We start from the raw sequence: 20,340 nt of genomic DNA on the forward strand, positions 1-20,340 counted from the left end.
GTTTTCCTGAATCCCTGAAATTGTAAACAAAATGAAACATCTGCATCCATTACTTTAGTTTCAACATTCTTCTTTATGGATTTTTAGCCAGGAAGACAAGCCTGTCTACTACCTCTGGCTTGAGGCATGCCCGGTTACATGTAACAAAGCCCCCTCCCACACTGAAAAGCCTCTCTGATGGGGCTCTAGTAGCAGTACAGACAAGTATTTTTTGGCCAGATTACTGAGCCTTTAGAAGTTTGGTTCGTGACGTTTCCACCACTGAAGTGGATCAGTGTCTGGGTCTACCTCAGGGGTCAGTATGTAGGTTTCCAGCTCTGTCTCTACTTTCACTGCCTCCGATTGGTGAGAAGATGGATCTGGCACATTCTTCTTGAAGAAAGCAGCTAAAGTAATTTTCTTATTGGGCGGAGGCTGTGCTTCTCCTTGGCACACCTGCACAGCTGGACCAGGCTGCTGTGGTGTACTTTTTTCAGCAAGCTGAGACATCAGCTCAGTGACAGCTCTTTTCTTGACTTGTTCCACCTTGTCTGGGTCAATGTAGGTTGTACGGAAACTGGAGTCCATCAGTGAGGACATGTCCAAGAGTTCATTCTTCACAGGGTCGCTTTATTTGTCATCAAGGTACCGCATTGATTCTTTTCATTGTTTTAGTGAGTTCGGTGTCTTCCTCTGGCTGTAGGAGATTTGTTTTGAACAAATGCAGCACCGGTTTAATGTAGGAGACACTGACATAAGCCTCGTCTGCATAAGGGCGTCTGTAAATTCTTGGAGTGGCTTGACAGCTTTATTTACGGACTCTAAAACCTCAATATCTTGCCAAGTGGGCAAGATGACGACTTTTCTTGTTGGACCCCAGGACATGGATTATGGCTGTTAGAGAAATCTCTCTATAATTCTTGGACGTGAACACCATCTGGTCGGGGACCCCGTTACCAGCTGATGAGTGGGTAGACCAAGCTCAGCCTGTACTTCACCCATTTCTCATCTTTTCTTCTAACTGTAGGAAAAGGCAGCAACCGCCTTTTTACAAACCCCAATGGCACGATCGATTCGTGGGTCCTTCACACCATTCTCTGTACAATAAAGAAAGAAAGAAAACACAAAGAAAACTATTTTTAGTGCCACTATTGGTCAGTGTCAAAACAAGTCTAAGGGCATACACATATGCACGCACGCACACACACACACACACACACCAACATACCATTATGATTAATCATGCATGTACATTTTGTTGTAATATGTATTGATTTCATTAAATTGCATTAATTAAAACATGCATTAATTGGGCTGTTCATGCGTAAAAAAATCAACATCACTTAAATGCATAGCCATTAGACTCTAACGTCTCAGAGCTTTTATTCTGTTGGTGCCTCTGTCTGTAATTATTTCACCTTTATGGTCATCGGGAAAGTAAGATGTTTGAAGGCAGATGCTTCGCAGAGTCCAGTTGTCAATAAAATGCACAGTCAAACTCATATAGGGCTGCATCGTTCGACTGGACCACAGGTCTGTTGTGGCGGAGTAAAACGACACCCCCTCCAGCTCTCTAGCGATCTTTTCACAAGTACTGTTGTACAGGCAAGGCAAGGCAACTTCGGCAAAATATTTGCGGCTTGGTAGCACATACCTGGGGTTGAGAACTTTAAGCATGTAAATAAACTAAATATCTCTTAAACCATATCTCTTAAACCATAGGGGAGAGTGGGGTGATTTGTGCCAGGGGGGGAAGTAGTTCCACCCCTTGTTCTGGAAAACCATAGAATAATTTGGTCATGTGACCACATAATTTTGAAAAGCAATCAATTTTACTCATCCTCCAAAGAAGAGAGATACATGGCATGAGAGTTAAGCACATTTTAGTGCAAAAAAACTGTTTTTTCCCTTTCAAAGTAAATTTTCTATGATTAAGGTTTTTTGATTGTTGTGTCTGGACAATTATAGACAAGTTTGAAAATATTTCACACATGTTTTAGTGCTTTAGTAGGCTACACAATGAGTCTATACAGTTAGCATGATGTTAGCTCTTAACTGCTGGATCATGCTAATTATTCAAACTTGTGGGTCTGGGGTGATTTGTGCCAAAGGGCATGGGGTAAGTTGTGCCAGATCCAGACCACCTAGAGACCTACATACTCACAGGGGATAATCTTGAGAAGTGAGGAGATGGGCATGCCTCATCAGTGTTTGACTTAGGCCTACCTGCTATTTGTTTAATTTAGCTAACACGTAGCTTGATAGCTTCACAATGATCCTGAGAGACTGATTGGTCGTCTGAGTAAAATGAGCCCGCCCCCTTGTCTCTGTGACACTGTGATCCAGAGTTGTGTTCAATACAAAATCCCTATGCAATTGACCATAGTAGGAAAAACGCATGCTATGGTATTCCAGGGTGACAATATCTAAATAAACCTTAAATTAGTCATTTTGTATTGAATTTGTCTTGCTTTCATATAGCATACGGTTCATAACAGTAAAATGTTCTGTTTTACTTCAGAAAGCACTGGCACAATTTACCCCAACATATTTCCCCAAAAGGCACAACTTACCCCGCACCAGGGGCAAGTTGTGCCATGAGACCACTTTTTTCCCAAAAGCTATATTTCTGAAACTATTTATTTCAGATCCAAAGTTATTATTCTCAGGGATGCACAACATCCTGAAATACATGTACATCCTTAAGTTGAAGGCATTACTGTCATGGCCTCACTTTAAAGTCACTTTGAGTAAAAACTGGCACAACTCACCCCACTCTCCCCTACCCTTAAACAAACCATATCTCTTGCTATATATTTTGCCACTGAATCCGTGATTGCTTTCCACCGGGGCCCTTTCTTGTCATAGGGGATACAATTCGAAAATCTTTCTAAGACTGTAGTTTGTTTTTTTGCGGGTGTGTTTGAACTGCGATCTTGTTCGTTTCTTTGAGAGACACACAACTTCCACTCGGCTGCATACATGTGTTTAAGATGCTGGAATAAATTTGTTGTGCTGCTACCTTTGGTAGCAACAGCTTTTTAACACACTTTGCAATGTGGCTTTATTTGTTCTGCGTCTGACACCAAAAAAGCGAACCAATTCCAAACAACGGATGAAACTGTGCCTCTCTTTGGAACGAGCTCTTCTCTGTGTGGGTGTAAGGAAAGTGGGGCGAGGGCTGGGCCCACTCTGAACTACGGAAGCCTAAGGGGAGCGTCGGTGGTGGAAGTTAACCCTCTGGGGTCTGAGCTGTTTTCTGGGCCCTGGAGGTGTTCTGACATGCTCTGACATTTGTGCTTATTTCTGTTACTTGTGACATTTTCATGGCTAAAGTCTGATTACACTGTATTCAGCACAAACTCTGCTACAATAATATATCAGCAGCATGTATGTAAAAGTTTGTAGTTTTGAGATAATGACATTTATGCGTGGTTTGAGAAAATACAAAAAAAAATTCTCACTGAAATAAGGCCATGAAACCCATACTGATTTGCTCCAAAAACGTGAAAATCGCCCTGACTGCTCATTCAGATAAGACAATATATTGATTTAAAATTTGTACGACGTGTTTTGTGTGAGAAAGCTAGAGTTGGGGTACTCGAACTCGGACTCGGACTCGAGTCCAATTTTGAATGAACTCGGACTTGTCATGCCATCGGGTGAATTTGTACTCGGACTTGACACGGACTCGGACATTTTAGACTCGGAAAATTTGCCGAGTACAGTCGAGTCCGGGCACTGGAGGACACATTTTTTTATTATTCAAAAACGAAACGAAGCTACTTACATTGTGTTGTTTCAGCGTTGAGCATTGTAGCCAATCACAGACATGTATATTACGCGCATGAACGCAGTGGCAAATCAGAGGTGTGTCACCATGCGGAGAATTCGCTCAAAATGTTCTGAATCAGCGCAAGCTTTATACTTTCACAAATCTCCTCATAAACAACAAAGTCTAGACGCGATGTAAATAAGAGATTCACTGTGCAGTGCGGACAACTTCAGTGTTTATGACGAGAGTTTCAGTGAGAGTGCAGAACGCGGTAAGTAGTGATGGCTTTAAAGGGAGCGCTAATGACGATCTAAATAATAGTTTTGTTTTTCTTCTAGAGGACCAGTGGTTACATTCACACTGTAAAGTTTAAAGTGATGATAACTGTATTTAAATGTGGGAGTGAACCCGCTAAATTATAGTCGTGCGAGTCATGAAATTGCGATGATTTGACCATGGATTTGACATACCATAACCATAGCAACATGAGAACGTGATAACCATTGCAACATTTTGTGGTCTAATAATGTTATGATTTTTGTTACATTTACACTTTAGTCATAAGTTTACATACACCTTGCAGAACCTCCAATTTGTTATTTTTATTTATTTTTTAATAATAAGGCTCATAAAAACGTTTTTCTTTTTATACTGCCCTGAAAAAGCTTTTTCACATTACAGATGTTTAAGTATAGCCTAGTCCACAAGACAAAATACAAACACAAAATACAAAACAAATTACATAAGCTTGATTTTTAATACTGTGTGTCTACCTGAGCTGGAGAATTTATCTGAAGACCATTGGGCTGTTTAACTGTTCGGGACACACAAGGGACTCACGAACAACCATTAAAAAAAAAAAAAAAAAAAAAACACTGTTGTGGATCACGAACAGTTAAACAGCCCAATGGTCTTTAGATAAATTCTCCAGCTCCTGCACATTCTTTGCTTTTCCAGCGTCTTCTGCATATTTGACTCTTTACTAGCAGTGATTGTATGACTTTGAGATCCATCTTTTCACACTGGAATTCATACACAACTACCGGTATTACAAACACTGCAAACATTCAGTGATACTCAAGAAGGAAACATCCATTCAGAGCCAGGGCGTGTAAATTAGTGTAAATTGTTCTTATTTTGTTTAAAAATTCATTCATTAATTTAATACTGCCCTTCAGAGGCTAAATACGATATTAACATGTAAAAGAAAATAAGAAAAATGTAGCCTACACATCACCATCTTCTTGCTCAAACGTTTACCCCTGGCTCATAATGCATCGGGTTGCAGCACTACCTTGCAGATTCTGAATAATGTGACCAATCATAATGCAGATATCCACCATTTTTGTCTGACAAACAAACCAAACCAAAACCAAAAGGTGTGTATTGACATCTTTTTGCATTTCTAATTATCATTCATGTTTAAATCGTGCTATAACTAAAATAGATGATCAGTTCACATGCTGCTTGAACTATGGCGCTATACAGTAAAGCGCCACAAAATGGTATTTATTGTTTGCATTTCACAAAAGTTACTCAATTTTAAAGCTGAGACTTTATTTTATACCAAAAGGAACCTGCTCTGTCTTGTCTGTTGGCACATTGTCAGTATCCTCTTTGCTCCACAATAAATTTTTCACTGTGTGAGAACATGATGGGTGGAGTGAGAGCAGAATGGCTTGTCAGACGTAACAACAGTAACTAAGAGGGGCGGGTCTTTGTGAAAGGTCAATTTCAAATCATTGAAATCTTTGTGGACTCGGCCGGACTCGACTCGGACTCGGATGTTAAGGACTCGGACTCAAGTCCGACTCGGGCCCATTTGTACTCGGACTTGATTGGTAAGGACTTGGACTTGACTCGGACTCGACAAAGGTGGACTCGGACCCAACACTAGCTTTAGCTTTTTTTTAGGTGTGATCACATCATTAATATGTAAGCTTTTCACACCTGAGAAAGACAAAGATCCTCCCCTAACGGCCCTATTAGAAGCTATCAGGCCCTATCATTCTGAGCAACCTTGCACAAAGAATGAGGAGATTTAAAAAAGAATGGCTTTTTGATTGTTTGGATTTATTTACAACACAACATAATCCAAAGATACAAAACAAATGACAAAAAAGCACTTATTGAAAACAATGATCCAAAGACAGAGACCTATGTGCCATTCCTAAAAACATTGTACATACCTTTCATTTCCAAGGTGTTTGATTTTCACTTTACCATGTTCATGTACAGAGACTCATGTGAATGTTGAAGTCAGCAGGACTCAGTGGCATCTGGACCCTGAAAGAAAAAAAAAAGTGAACATACTAAAATCAAGAGAAAGGCCTGCACGATTTTGGGAATAAATTTTAGATTTTTCTGGTTAAAATAGCTTTTTAAGAATACACACACACACACACAAATGTTTCCAACAATATATAATATAATGAACACCAGGTTTGTTGTGCCTTGTAGGCATAGGCTATGTAGCCTGGTTAAAACCAGACCATTCTTCAGTTCATGGAGTCTCTCCTAACGAGCTGATGATCTGGTTCAGGTGTGTTAAATAAGGGAGACATACAAAATGTGCAGAGCAGTGGGTCACGAGGACTGGAATTGAGAACCACTGATGTACAGAGACTCATGTGAATGTTGAAGTCAGCAGGAGTGGCATCTGGGCCCTGAAAAAATAAAAAGTGAACATACTGATATCAAGAGAAAGGCCTGCTCGATTTTGGGAATACATTTTAGATTTTTCTGGTTAAAATTGCTTTTTAAAATTCACAGAATACACACACAAACTCACACACACACAAATGTTTCCAACAATATATAATATAATGAACACCAGGTTTGTTGTGCCTTGTAGGCATAGGCTATGCGCAGTGCTGCATAAAATAATAATAACAATAACCATAGCAGCCTATAAATCTTCCAAAATATTTCAGTAACAACTAAGCTAGAGAAAAATATATTGATTATCATGTTACTTCAAATGTTTTCATTCGTTATAATGATGATATGAAATGAGATAATAGTAAAAACATGAAGCCGTTTGGTGCGTTTTGCTTTTCGAATGTATCAAATATGATACATTCAAACGCGATCGCGATCAAATATAAAACATTATGGTTACCATACATATCTACGTTTGAGCAGATATCCACAAACACAGTAACAGTAAACACGGGTCTAAATATTATAATCTTCACCATATATCTAGCAACAGTTCAACTGCAATGTGAAATTTATGCAACAATAACAAACTAATATGTAAGAATTTCTTACCTTACATCTTTCTTGTCTTCAAATCGCATTCTTCTTCTGAGGTAAATCCAATGTAAGCTCACAGTGCGCCTTTCAAACTCAACGAAAAGCAGAGACTTGTGAAGTGTTTTGGATTTTTGTTTTTGAGGTAATGAGCGCATTCGCGTTCCATGTGGAGATTTGCATGTGAATATCTTTTGCGCGAGTGGGCGTGTTCAAATTAAAAATAATTAGGAAAGCGTTTGAGAAGCTGGACATCTTGTTGGTTTTATACAAATTACTTAAACAGAGAATATTTGTTTTCAGTTTGAATCCGATCATTTAAAAGTACACACTTAAATGTTTATAAAGGTATATGGCTCATAAATGTGTGACAAGTATTCGCTGAGTTTTGTTTCATTTTATAGACGTGCTCAAGAAAAAAAAGTTCACCGCGCGGAGAGGCAGAACGCACACCCTGTTTATTTTCTTTATTTTACAAAAGCACAATGTTTTGATTTGATTGTAAGTGGACACATACAAAAGTAGAAATATCACAGATTCTTTTTTTATATTTCTTTTTTCTGTATGACCATAAATGACGGAGTAATTTAAGTTTATAGTTCTACAATGTGAAGAAAATCCAGCAAAACGCGGGGGCGCGTTTGCCGACCTCAGAGGGTTAAACAGAGAATATTTGTTTTCAGTTTGAATCCGATCATTTAAAAGTACACACTTAAATGTTTATAAAGGTATATGGCTCATAAATGTGTGACAAGTATTCGCTGAGTTTGGTTTCAGTTTATAGACGTGTTCAAGAAAAAAAAGTTCACTGTGACGGGGAGGCAGAAAACACACCGTTTATTTTCTTTATTTTACAAAAGCACAATGTTTTGATTTGATTGTAAGTGGACACATACAAAAGTAGATATATCACAGATTCTTTTTTTTTTTTTTTTTTTCTGTATGACCATAAATGACGGAGTAATTTTAAGTTTATTGTGCTACAATGTGAAGAAAATCCAGCAAAACCAGAAAACACACCGTTTATTTTCTTTATTTTACAAAAGCACAATGTTTTGATTTGATTGTAAGTGGACACATACAAAAGTAGATATATCACAGATTCTTTTTTTTTTTTTTTTTTTTTCTCTGTATGACCATAAATGACGGAGTAATTTTAAGTTTATTGTGCTACAATGTGAAGAAAATCCAGCAAAACGTGCGGGCGCGTTTGTTGACCCCAGAGGGTTAAAGAGAAAAACGATTTGCATTGAAAAAAAATCGCCCTAAATGTCAAATTCGAGTTAACTGATAAAATTGATTTATCGCCCAGCCCTAATTGATAGAAAAAATAACAGCAGATGACGTGAACAGGATTATTACTAAATTAAAATATACTAAATTACTATAGACTGACTATAGACTGTTCACATCAATTATGGCAGAATGGAAGAACTTAACCTACTAAATCAAGGTCAGGCTGGTTTATCCCTCGAAAGGGAACATTGCGCTCTCTCGCAAAAGAATTTTTGCAATTATTCTGCCTGCCTGTCTCCTCACTCTGAAAGAGTACAGGTCCTGGATGAAAAAAAAAAAGTCCCTTTCATACCATTTCATCTCTACTGCACAGTGTCGACAACATATAATAACATAATATTGTCCAAATTTATGTAATCCATTATTATTGGATAACAGTTGTAATCTTTTTTGGTTCTCTCTGTGATGGTGGCAAAATCTTGGTGTTGCCTTTGGAGGGAAGTCACTGGGTGAACATGGACATTCTTATCAAGGCTTTACATGGTCAAGGGCACAGCATTGATGTAATACGCATCTTCAGTAGCTGGTTGGTAAATGAGAATTCAACTTATTATAAACTTATTATACAACTCTATAACCATACCTAACACCAAAGGAATGGATGAAGAACTAGCAGAAGATTTGCTCTACAAAATGATCGACTATGAAAGAATAACTGGGTTACTGGCTTAGCACTGTACGGCTGTTTTGGGATGTATTCAACACTGTTCATAAAAATCATGGAATGGTATGTCAGCTTATAACAAACATATTTGAAAAAGTGAAGAATTTATGAAGGCACTGCATGAAAAATAGTATGATCTGATGCTTACTGATCCAGAATGGGATGCAGGGATTATCCTGGCTCATGAACTCAAGTTACACATGGTATATAATGTGAGATGGACCACTACTGGTGAGGGACACTTTGACGTTGCTCCCTCACCAATGTCTTACATCCTTATCACAAGATCTGGAAACACTGACAAAATTAACTTCTTCAGATAAGTAAAAAATGTTTTCTTTTATTTGCTAATGGGCATTCAGAACAACCGTTTTAATTTTCCACATTACCAAGAACTTTGTGACAAATATTTCTATCCACATGTGCATTATCCGGAGGGCTGATATATGGCTTATGAGGGTTGATTTTGTTTTTGAATTTCCACATCCAACAATGCCAAATATTATCTACATTGGAGGCTTTCAGTGTAAACCAGCGAAGGCCCTTCCACATGATCTGGAAGACTTCATGCAAAGTTCTGGAGAGCAGGGAGTTATCATCATGTCTTTAGGGGCATTTATCAGTGCCCTACCAGATGATTTAACAGCAGAAATAGCTACGGCTTTTGCTCGGCTCCCGCAAAAGGTAATTTGGAGATACACTGGAAAGAGACATCTACTTTTGAGAACAACACATTACTGGTTGACTGGATGCCACAGAACGATCTTCTAGGGCATCCAAAGACTAAAGTTTGTATGGCACATGGCGGAACCAATGGGGTTCAAGAAGCTTTGTACCATGGTATTCCAGTGGTTGGAATTCGATTCTTTTTTGACCAGTACGACAATCTTGTTCGTTTACAAGACAAAGGAGGAGCCAAGATACTCTCCATCTCAGTTTTAAACAAGAACACACTGCATGCAGCCATACAGGAAGTAATCAATGAACCATTTTACAGACTGAGTATGCAGAGGCTCTCTCATCTGCATAGAGATAAGCCAGTTAAACCTTTGGACAGTTTGAGTTTGTAATGAGACATAAAGGTGCTGCTCACCTCTGTACAGAGTCCTACAAACTACCTTGGTACTCCTATTACTCAGTAGATGTTGCAGTTACATTGTTTGCAGTTGTTCTGATATTCACTCTATCTATATTTTTAACAGTTCGATATCTGTGTTTCAAGTGCTGCAGCAGAAAAAGGAAAACTGAGTGACATTTGCATTTGATGTTGATCACTTACAACTAATATAAAAAAAATTGATTTTAATATCAAAAATATATTTAAAATGTATAAAAAATATATTGAAGTGCTTGTTTTTCATTTAAACAGCATTCAAACTGCATTCATCACATGATCTTTAATGGAATAATAAATACTGAATTATTCTACTGTCTATGCATGCTTTAAAATAAAAATTATGTTGTGAAACCCCCTATCCCACTGCCTTGAATAATGGTTTGATTATTCAGTCATTACAGTGAAATATGGTTCACCATATGGTTCAAACAGAGATACGTTTCTTTAACCTTTCTCAAATGGATCTATGAGTCTAAAATCTAACTTAACTAACTTTCCCTCATGAACTCTCATTCCCTCATGTGATCTTTCATTCCCTCATTGCCCTCATTTTCAAGTTTACCATATAGATCATGTTACAAATAAACTTTGCACTTTGGACTTTCTGTGGGTTGCTCACTACATTTCAAATGTTAACATTCAATAAGGCGTAATGCTAAAGTTGTTTTCTCATTTTCAGGAGTAATATGCCAAGATAAAGATATCGGCACAGAACAAAGAAGAAGCATATGCCAGTCAATATAACCGTAAGTAATCTACAGTTTATGAATTAAAACAACAGGCTTTTTTAACAAAAGTGTATTCATTCAAAATAAAAGTGAAATTTCCATTATTTTAGGGATAAACTAGTTTAAAAAAAAAAAAAAAAACAGCATTCAAACTGCATTCATCGCATTATTATGACCGCCGGTAGCGTAGCTAGCGAAAGCGGTCATATAGGGATTGTCAACGTTTTTTTTTTTTTTTTTTTTTTCGTCACCTACTGAATTTTCCGTCAACGATACCAGGGACACCGAAGCACCGGGGAACATGAAATTTGGTGGACATGTAGCCCCACTAGACTTTTACGGAAAAATTTCGTTTGGTCCCCGGGGGCCACTCCCCCCCCCGAGCTGGGGCCCCCCAAACCCCAAAAATGCAGTTTTTCCTACATAACTACCTGAACCGTGGCACCGAGGATGACCAATTTTTTATGGTATGTTGGTCTTAAGGGCCCACATCAACCTAGCCCATAATCGATTGTCAAAGTTTTTTTTTTTTTTTTTTCGTCATCTACTAAATTTTTCGTCAACGATACCAGGGACACCGAAACACCGGGGAACATGAAATTTTGTGGGCATGTAGCCCCACTAGACTTTTACGGAAAAATTTCGTTTGGTCCCCGGGGGCCACTTCCCCGCCCGAGCTGGGCCCCCCCAAACCCCAAAAATGCAGTTTTTCCTACATAACTACCTGAACCGTTGCACCGAGGATAAAGAAATTTTTATGGTATGTTGGTCTTAAGGGCCCACATCAACCTAGCCCATAATCACTCATTTGTGATTTACGCCCCTCCCATAAAAAATGAAAATGCAATATTATTCTACTTTAATCGCCCCTATCTTCAGTTGAGATGTTCAGAACTGCACCATATTTCATGTGTATGATTAACTTGACATCCTCTGGGGGTATGCTAAGTTTCGTAGAATTTCATCCATGGGGGGGTATAAAATAAATTCATTTATGTGCACATTTAGTGACTGTACACTCATCGGCCTGTAGATGGTGGTGTTGAGCGAAGGGTTGCTGGTTTAGGATGATACTGTCACACACACTGACATCCACACACACAGACACACACCCATACACACACATACAAATCCACATGCACAGACACACACACACAAACACACACGCGCACACACATGTACGCACGCACACATACACGCACAGACACACACACAGACACACACATACACAAACACACACACAGACATGCACATACTACTTTTTTTAGGTATATACATAAACACGCAATACAGCCAAATTGCTCCACGTCATTTATTTTTGTGGAAAGCCAGTGCAGGCCTGAGCGGCGGTCATATTTTGTACCGCCCTGCGGTACATCTAGTCTATATTATTATCTGAATTATTCTATCTATGTATGCTTTAAAATAAAATAAAAAATATGTTGTGAAACCCCCTATCCCACTGCCTTGAATAATGTTTGATTATTCAGTCATTACAGTGAAATTTGTATTTTTGACCATATGCTTCAAACAGAGATAAGTTTCTTTTACCTTTCTCAAATGGATCTATGAGTCTAAAATCTAACTTAAATAACTTTTCCCTCATGTGATCTGTCATTCCCTCATTGCCCTCACTTTCAAGTTTACCATCCAGATTCTGATAGTAGGCAGACAAATGAGCACAGAGCCAAAGTACTCTTTAATCAATTATTATTTAGTTTTATAATAATGTTCAAATAGATAGTTATGGTGTTGACAAGTAGTAGAAATAATTTCCTGTAGATTTGATATCACTAGCAAATTTACATGCGAGTAAACATGTATATGTGCCATATAGATCATGTTACAAATTAACTTTGCACTTTGGACTTTCTGTGGGTTGCTCACTACATATAATGCTTAAGTTGTTTGCTCATTTTCAGGAGTAATATGCCAAGATAAAGATATCGGCACCGAACAAAGAAGAAGCATATGCCAGTCAATTTAACTGTAAGTAATCTACAATTTATGGATTAAAACAACAGGCTTTTTTAGCAAAATTTTATTCATTCAAAATAAATGTGAAATTTCCATTATTTTAGGGATCATCTTTAGTTTTCTACAGTTTCAAGAATTCATTCAACATTTTTCAAATAGTTTCCCTTATGAAAAAATATACTTCTTTTTTTTTTCTTTTTTTTTTTATGAAGTACAGTATACATTTTATGAAGTATACTTAAAGGGATAGCTCGGCCAAAAATGATATTAAACCCATGATTTACTCACCCTCAAGCCGTTCGAGATGCATATGTCAATCATTTTTCAGACGAACACATTTTCAGTTACTTTAGAAAATGTCTTAGATCTTTCAGTGGTTATAATGTCAAGTTATGGGGTCCACTCCTTCAAGTCCCAAAAATGTGCATGCATCCTTCACAAAAGTAATCCATCCGGCTCCAGGGGGATAAACGAAGGCCTTCTGAGGGTACGTCCTACGTCATACGCTGGCATCCATCTGCCGTGAACGCGCGTCGACCGTTTCCGGAAGTCAGTTATTTTCATTTATAAAGTTTTAAATATGTATATTTTTACAACAAAACCGCATGGATTACCCTCAGAAGGCCTTCGTTTATCCCCCTGGAGCCGGATGGATTACTTTTGTCAAATACTACATCCGGATGGGATTTGGAACAATGATCAAAACATCCAGTCCATCAACACCCCCACAGCTTCACAGTCGTTACCCCTTCCTGGGTTGACATTTCATTCGGTAATGTTAGGGAGTTTTGATTTAAATGCTGTTGTTTTACATTTGCATAAGCAATCTTCCATCACTTGATTCTGTTTCTCATTCCCCTGTGTTTCGATCCGGAGATTCTGTACTCTTTCAGAAGATGCATAATAGCGCCCCCTATTGAAAACATGGATATCTGTAAAATTCAGCTTGTGGCGGAGAAATAGTAAAGTAGATTTGAAATAAATTTATAAATTTACACTGGCAGTGGACTAGCCTACACAACAATTCAGATACTCAGAATTAGGAAATATCTGTTGCGCTGTGTCAATGATGCTTTGGGAACGCCCCCGCGCGATTGCGTCTGAAGCACGTGTCAACTAGTCCAATGGCGAGAGTGAACGTCACAGGCGGGTGACGTCACGACCAGGAAAGGATAAAAGCACATCTGGAATGAACAGCGTTAGCTTCTGTGCCTCAGCAAGTGCTCTGTGTTCATACTGTCTGTGTTTTGGAGATTTCTGTAAGAACTGGATTTGTGCTGGAACAGGTGGATTTGTATCCGCACTGGTGTTTCGCAAGAACACATATGACTCAGTTGAACCAGAGTTTGAAGTTTACTGATGATTCAGTTTAAATGGTAACAGTGAGTGGTCTGAAATATCAAATAATAAAAATAAATATTAGATATACAAATAAATCAATAACATTCACATGTAACCGCACTGGGTAGTACATTAACATTAGCTCAAATGATCTATAGGGAATTTTAATAATTAATCATGAATATGAGTAATATATTGCATATTACAGTTACATTAAAATTATCGAAGTTGAAAATAGATCAATTGTATATGGATAATCAATCACAACGAATTATAATTCCTCATTCATATATCAATGGTCTTATTTCAGATCGATTATATGAGATAACCCTTAATGGAATTTAATGTAATTATCAAACAGTTGTTTGTCCAGCAAACGCCGTAAGATTAAGTTATCAACTTCTCAATAAAGTTATCACTTCTTATAATTTTTAGGAAAAATAGTTTCTGGCCATGAAACCATTCTCCTGTCCTTATAAAATTTAGGTTACTGAAAAGTAACAAATCAGCTTTGTAGCTTATGATCGAACATTTCATTGACTTTGTAACATGAGCAGACACACAGAATCAATTGAGGATATATTGGATCTTAATATTGGCAAAACTAAGGAATACATACTACGATTCACACAGAATATATGTATACACCTTAAACAAACAAAACGAAAAACATTACGAACACGATTAACAGAGGGTGAGATAATTAGAGAGATCAGATGATGAGAGAGGTGAGAGAGAATGAGGGAGAGGGAGAGAGGATGAGTGAGCGAAAGTGAAAGCAACGTGTGCAATCAGAGAGAGATCACAGTTAGGCAAAAATCACAGACAAGGTAACCTTTGAGAGAGACAACAAGGAATCAGATTACATTAAAAGTTCAATAAACTTATCTTGCAAAATGGTTATCTTTGTTGCTGAAGAACGCAGAGTCGTGCGTGTGTCCTTAGCAGCGTGCGTGTGTTTCCTTAAGGAAGCGGGGCTTGCGCTCTCGTCTCTTCCGGTGAGCGCAGCCGCGGGATGTTCAAGTCTCTTTAAAGTTGAAGTTGCCGGCTGTTCATTTCACTGAACGTAGGAGTTACCAAAGAAACAATTCAGAATTCATCTCCCTCGTGGAGGGAGAGGCGAATATGAAAATAAAACTTGGTAAAGAAAAGAAAAGTTGGGAGTGGAGGTGCGCGTCCGAAGACGCGGCCGAAGCCAGTCCGAAGTTGGTGTTTTCCCGAAGTTTGACCGAAGAGGAAGAGGAGCTGAGCGCGGTCGCGGGAATTTCAAAAGAGTCTTTTTCTTTGAGTTGGAGTTGCCGGCTACGTTCGCTTCACTGCACGTAGGTAGAGTCCGAAGACGAAAATAAAGAAAAGACTTCAAGAAAAGAAAAGAGAAATGGAGAACGCTCCCTAAAAGGGAGCCATGGATCTTCTCTCACTGAACGATGAGGGTTCGTAAAAAGTGCTCTCAGAGAAACTTCGGTGTCAGTCTCTTATGGAGAAGATGGGTTCACGCCTACTCTGCGTACGCAGACCAATCATCTTAGAGCATCTCGGGCGGGAAAATTTTTCCTTTGTCCTGTTAGACACGCCCACTTGAATGAGTCATGAAGAGATGGGATTTGAGCCGTTCGGCTCCAGAAATATGAAAAGTGTAAAACAATGTACATTACTGCATTCTGCTATCGGAATTCGACTCCGTTAGATTGCAAGAATTACAGAGATATGAAACATGTCATGTGAAGATTATAGGAATGCAAAGTTAAATAAGATATGCATGTTATAAGCATTTAAAGTTTTGATTAACACACGATAAAATTGCAGATACACAAATTTGATATGGGAAAATCAAATCCATGTTTATACATTTCTTAAGTGGTTATACATATAGAAAATGTAGGATTAACACTTTAATTCTGCTCCTCTCCTAGAATCTCAGTTGCTTGACATTCCATTAGGGCAATAAAAACAAAGTGGGGGGAAGGCAATTGCCAGAGAATGTTGGTGACATTCTTAAACTAAAACACTTTTGATTCAAGATTGCACATTAGAAAACTATACCTCTATTATAAAGCAAAAACTAATCACACATACATATCGGAGTGTACATACATTTAAAGGATATTTCTATCCTAAGTTACACACAAAGAATGTTTTGTGTGTGTGTGTGTGTGTGTGTGTGGCGGCGCGCGTGTGTGTGTAATGTCATCTCTTTGGTGCATCTCTTTGAGGCTCACCACAGGCACGTTAGTTTTAGGTCCTGGAGTATCTCTGAGAGGACTCAGCATCGTAAATGATGTCAAAAGGCAACCTAAACCCAGACCTGGTGGCTCCATGCCAGTAATTTAGATGCTCGAGAGTCAGGAGGTTAAAAGCTTTAGTAAGCTTAGCAAAGAATGTGTTTGGAAGAAATGTGCTTAGAAAACACAGAGAGTCCGAATTTGTTAATTCAGACCAAACGAACGAATGATTCAATAGCCCAGTCATTACACACACATGCAATAATCCAGGTTACATTATTAAAGTTGTTGCAGTACTTAGTTTGTCCACAAGATGGCATTGAGAGCTCAGACATGGCATTTGATATGAAAGATGCCATTTTAACGTGTCCTTATAGGCAGTAATGGCAGATAAAGAAACTACACATAATGTAATATACACAAATATAAGTGAATAACGACATAAATCACCATCCAGAGATATTACTCACACTATAATGATACTTAAGCATTAATTATACATATCGTAAATGGTGAACTTTGGTGGTTAGGTGCTAACGCGGATTGCTGCGATGGAAACCCAATGAGCTTGTGATATATCAATAAAGTACACACATATGCTTTCAAACATCGAAAAGGTCACAGCATAATAAGAAATAAACAACTTACATTCTGGTCATTAACTCGCTCAAATAAGTCTACTACTAAAAGAAAAAGGTGATATAAATTCTGCACAGGAGCATTCATAGTTCGTCTCTTGCTGACTTGAGGCACTGGCTGGCGTCATTCGGTAAATTGAAATGGGCGATTGGATGAATCCTCCTTAACAGTCTGTCTTGTTTATTGTTGTCTGTCCTGATATAGTACAGCTCAATATAAGAAAATAATGACGAACAAACAATCATTCAAGTTGTGTACTTCTCCCTGCCCTAGTTTCCTTACAGGTGGGGATACACACAAAGCTGCCGCTTTGCACGCTCCGTTCTCGCCTGTCACTCTTCAAGGAGGCTGCTGCCATGAGGCCCAGTAGCTTTTGAAACATTTTTAGGGGAAGTTGTCCCCGAATCTGAAAGACGCCGCTAGCCTTTGAATTTTCAGCGAGCACTCTGGCGAAATCCAGGCCTGCATGTGGGCTGAGTTGAAGACTGCCCCAAGGAACGAGATGCGTTGGCTGAGGGACAGTGAACTCTTGCTTAGATTGATCCTGAACCCCAGACTTACCAAATAGCTGAGGAGCAAGGATCTATGCGCGCATAGCACCTCCTTTGATTGGGCTAAGAGCAGAGAATTGTTGAGGTAATTCAGGATTTGCACTCCCATCTGTCTCAGGGGGGAGAGGGCTGCATCCACACATTTTGTAAAAGTGCATGGAGCTATGGACAGTCCAAACAGTAGGACTTTATATTGGGAAGCTGTTCCGGGGGTTGTCAAGCATGGGTCTGAGAAACAATTGAATTTCATGAGCATCAGCTCCCCACCACAGCATGGTGACCTGTCTTTAGTGTTGGCCTGTTTTAATTTTAGTTTTAGTTTAGTCTTTGTGTCAAGCTGTCATTTTAGTTTTTATTAGTTTTAGTTTACATTCATACTCTTTTTAGTCTAGTCAAGTTTCAGTCGACTAAAAGTCTGAGCATTTTAGTCTTATTTTAGTCAGAATTATCCATGACTATTTTCATCTAGTTTTAGTCGACTAAAACTGATGACATTTTAGTCTAGTTTTAGTTGATGAAAGCTGATGACATTTATTCAAAAAATTGTATTTTAGTCTCTTTTTAGTAATGCAATTATATTTAACCCAGTCAATATAGTGTAAGTACCTAGTAGTATAGACGAAACCAATATTTTCTTTTAGCCAAACCCATTCAAACTTAACTTATTCAGACTTAACTTTGTTTGTTGTCGTTTACGCTAACTCACCGCAGTCTAAATATCTAAATAATGCTGCAAATGGGGCTTGAGGAAGTGACGTTGCCTGCGTCTACGCACTGCGACCTGATGCAGCCCTGAAGTGAGACACAGGAAACAGAAATACTGCAAAATAATAATAATAACTTGACTAAATATTATAAATATTATAAAATAACGTTATAACATTTTGTCTCGTCTCGTTTTGGTCAATGAAAATGAAGAGACATTTTAGCATAGTTTTTATTTGTAAACCACATTTAGTCTCGTTTTTATTCGTCAACAAAATTGCATTATACATTTAATTATAGTCATCGTCATATGACCAGCATTTACGCTGCGTCACGTGATAAAGGTTTGTTGACGAGGATATTTAGTCATAATTTTCGTTGACGAAAGCAACACTACCTGTCTCTCACGATTCTCCAGCCTCTCGTCACCCAAGCCGTGGCATGGGCAGCCTTCGGGTGTGTCCAATTGGGTTTTGGAGACAATCAGATGAGGCTACTCTCCAGTTCACTTGCTCAGCGCTCACGTCCTCCGAGCCGAAGTACAAGCTCTGCTTACGAAGGGTTCTGTAAGTTCCCACATTCCACGGTGAGCCAGGCTTTTACAGCCGCAACTTCCTTGTTCCAAAGAAGGATAGCAGCCTCAAGCCCATCCTCGATTTGAGATTTTGTTAAGACAGCCGTTCAGAATGTTAACTTTGAAATAAATCCTCTTGCAGGTTTGACCCAGGGATTGTTTTTATCAGTGGATCTCAAGGACGCATACTTTCATTTCCAGATCACAGACCGTTCTTGAGATTCACGTTTGAGGGGGTGGCTTACCAAGCCTGGCTTCGTGTAGCAAGGGGCTGGCCGCCACACTGGGGGGAGGGACCAATGTTCATGGGAGGTGGTCTGGCCTTGGCGGTACTCTCGCTTAGTAGGCTAATCTGTTTATTTAATTTGTATCTTTTTTCTATTGTATTTGTCCTATTCTTTGTCATTTTAGACTGTTGCTTCTTTAACAGTGAAACTGCTCTGAAAGACCAGATTAAGGGGTTGGGTGTCCTTTTGGGGTTTTTATGAACGCATTGAAAGGGCCACCCTTACAAAGTGTTGCTTAGGGCCCCCAGAAGTCTAGGACCGGCACTTTGGGTGGAGCTTGAGCACCACCAAACTGGCCATCATACGGCTGATTGCCTGGGCCGAAGTCTTAGTAGGGCGCAGAGCAAGGTATTTTGCGCTGCGCAGCTCCTTGAAAGCAGCAAGGTATGGAATGGACTCATTCATAGTGCAGGGGAGTTTGGCTTGAAACACTTGAAGGACCGCCATTGTGTGGAGAGTGGATCCAGCTTGACTGGCCGCAGAGTAGGCTCTCGCCAGAAGGCAGATGTGGCCCTGCATGGCTTAGAGGGATGAACAGCCTTGGATTTTCATCCCAGAGCCGTGGGCGGGCAGAGTTGTGGTGACGGCCCCCTCCAGGGGGAAGCTTTTGCCGCCGCCACCAATGGTGTGGGTGATGCGCAGCACAACTGGTAAGTTCATCATGAACAAAAGGGGTAGGTCTCTGGCAGAGAGTTCATTGATGGTGTCCCGGCTGCAGGAACCATTCATCGAGATGACTGTGGGCAGGCACCCAGGGGATTCCCTCGCTGTAGGGAGAATGAGGCACGTAGGATATGGGCCAGCGTGAGCTCACTCAGTCCCATCCGCTCAGCCCTGCGACTCCGTTGTTTCTTCCTCTCAGGGAGAGAATGGTGGAGAACAGGGAAGCCCTGTATGTGACATACTCGTGGCACAGAGTTTTGAAACAAACGCTGGCAAAAATATGCTCTTTTAGAGTGAAATCTTCTCAATTAGTCTCACAGGATAGCCGCTGGGGAGAAGCACCATTCTCAGCTGTCGAGCTGTCAGCGCCATTAATCCGTTTTTTTTCCACGGCGAGCAGGAAGGCTTCTTTTTTATTTTCTTCTTCTGAGTCAGTGAGATGATCTTTGCGCTGAAGGAGAAAAATTCTGATGAAAATTGCTTTCAGTATGACTTAAGCAGTCGGCCCCAACCGTTTCGACAGGCTGAAAAGCCATTTGTCTGTGCATGTGAACCCATCATTCTTCA

The 20,340-nt window shown here is 39.3% G+C and overlaps 1 protein-coding gene across 1 annotated transcript; it reads left to right on the forward strand.

Annotated features, from left to right (window-relative positions):
* Positions 1–9,389: 9,389 nt before the first annotated feature.
* LOC308694384 (UDP-glucuronosyltransferase 2B17-like) lies at positions 9,390–10,221 on the forward strand (the record flags this gene model as incomplete). Its single annotated transcript, XM_081371889.1, is given in 3 exon segments — positions 9,390–9,689; positions 9,695–10,022; positions 10,025–10,221. Coding segments are annotated over 3 exon segments (825 nt in total).
* Positions 10,222–20,340: the final 10,119 nt, after the last annotated feature.

Source organism: Scardinius erythrophthalmus (genome assembly GCF_964197995.2).
Source record: "Scardinius erythrophthalmus genome assembly, chromosome: 8".
Classification (NCBI taxonomy): Eukaryota; Metazoa; Chordata; class Actinopteri; order Cypriniformes; family Leuciscidae; genus Scardinius; species Scardinius erythrophthalmus.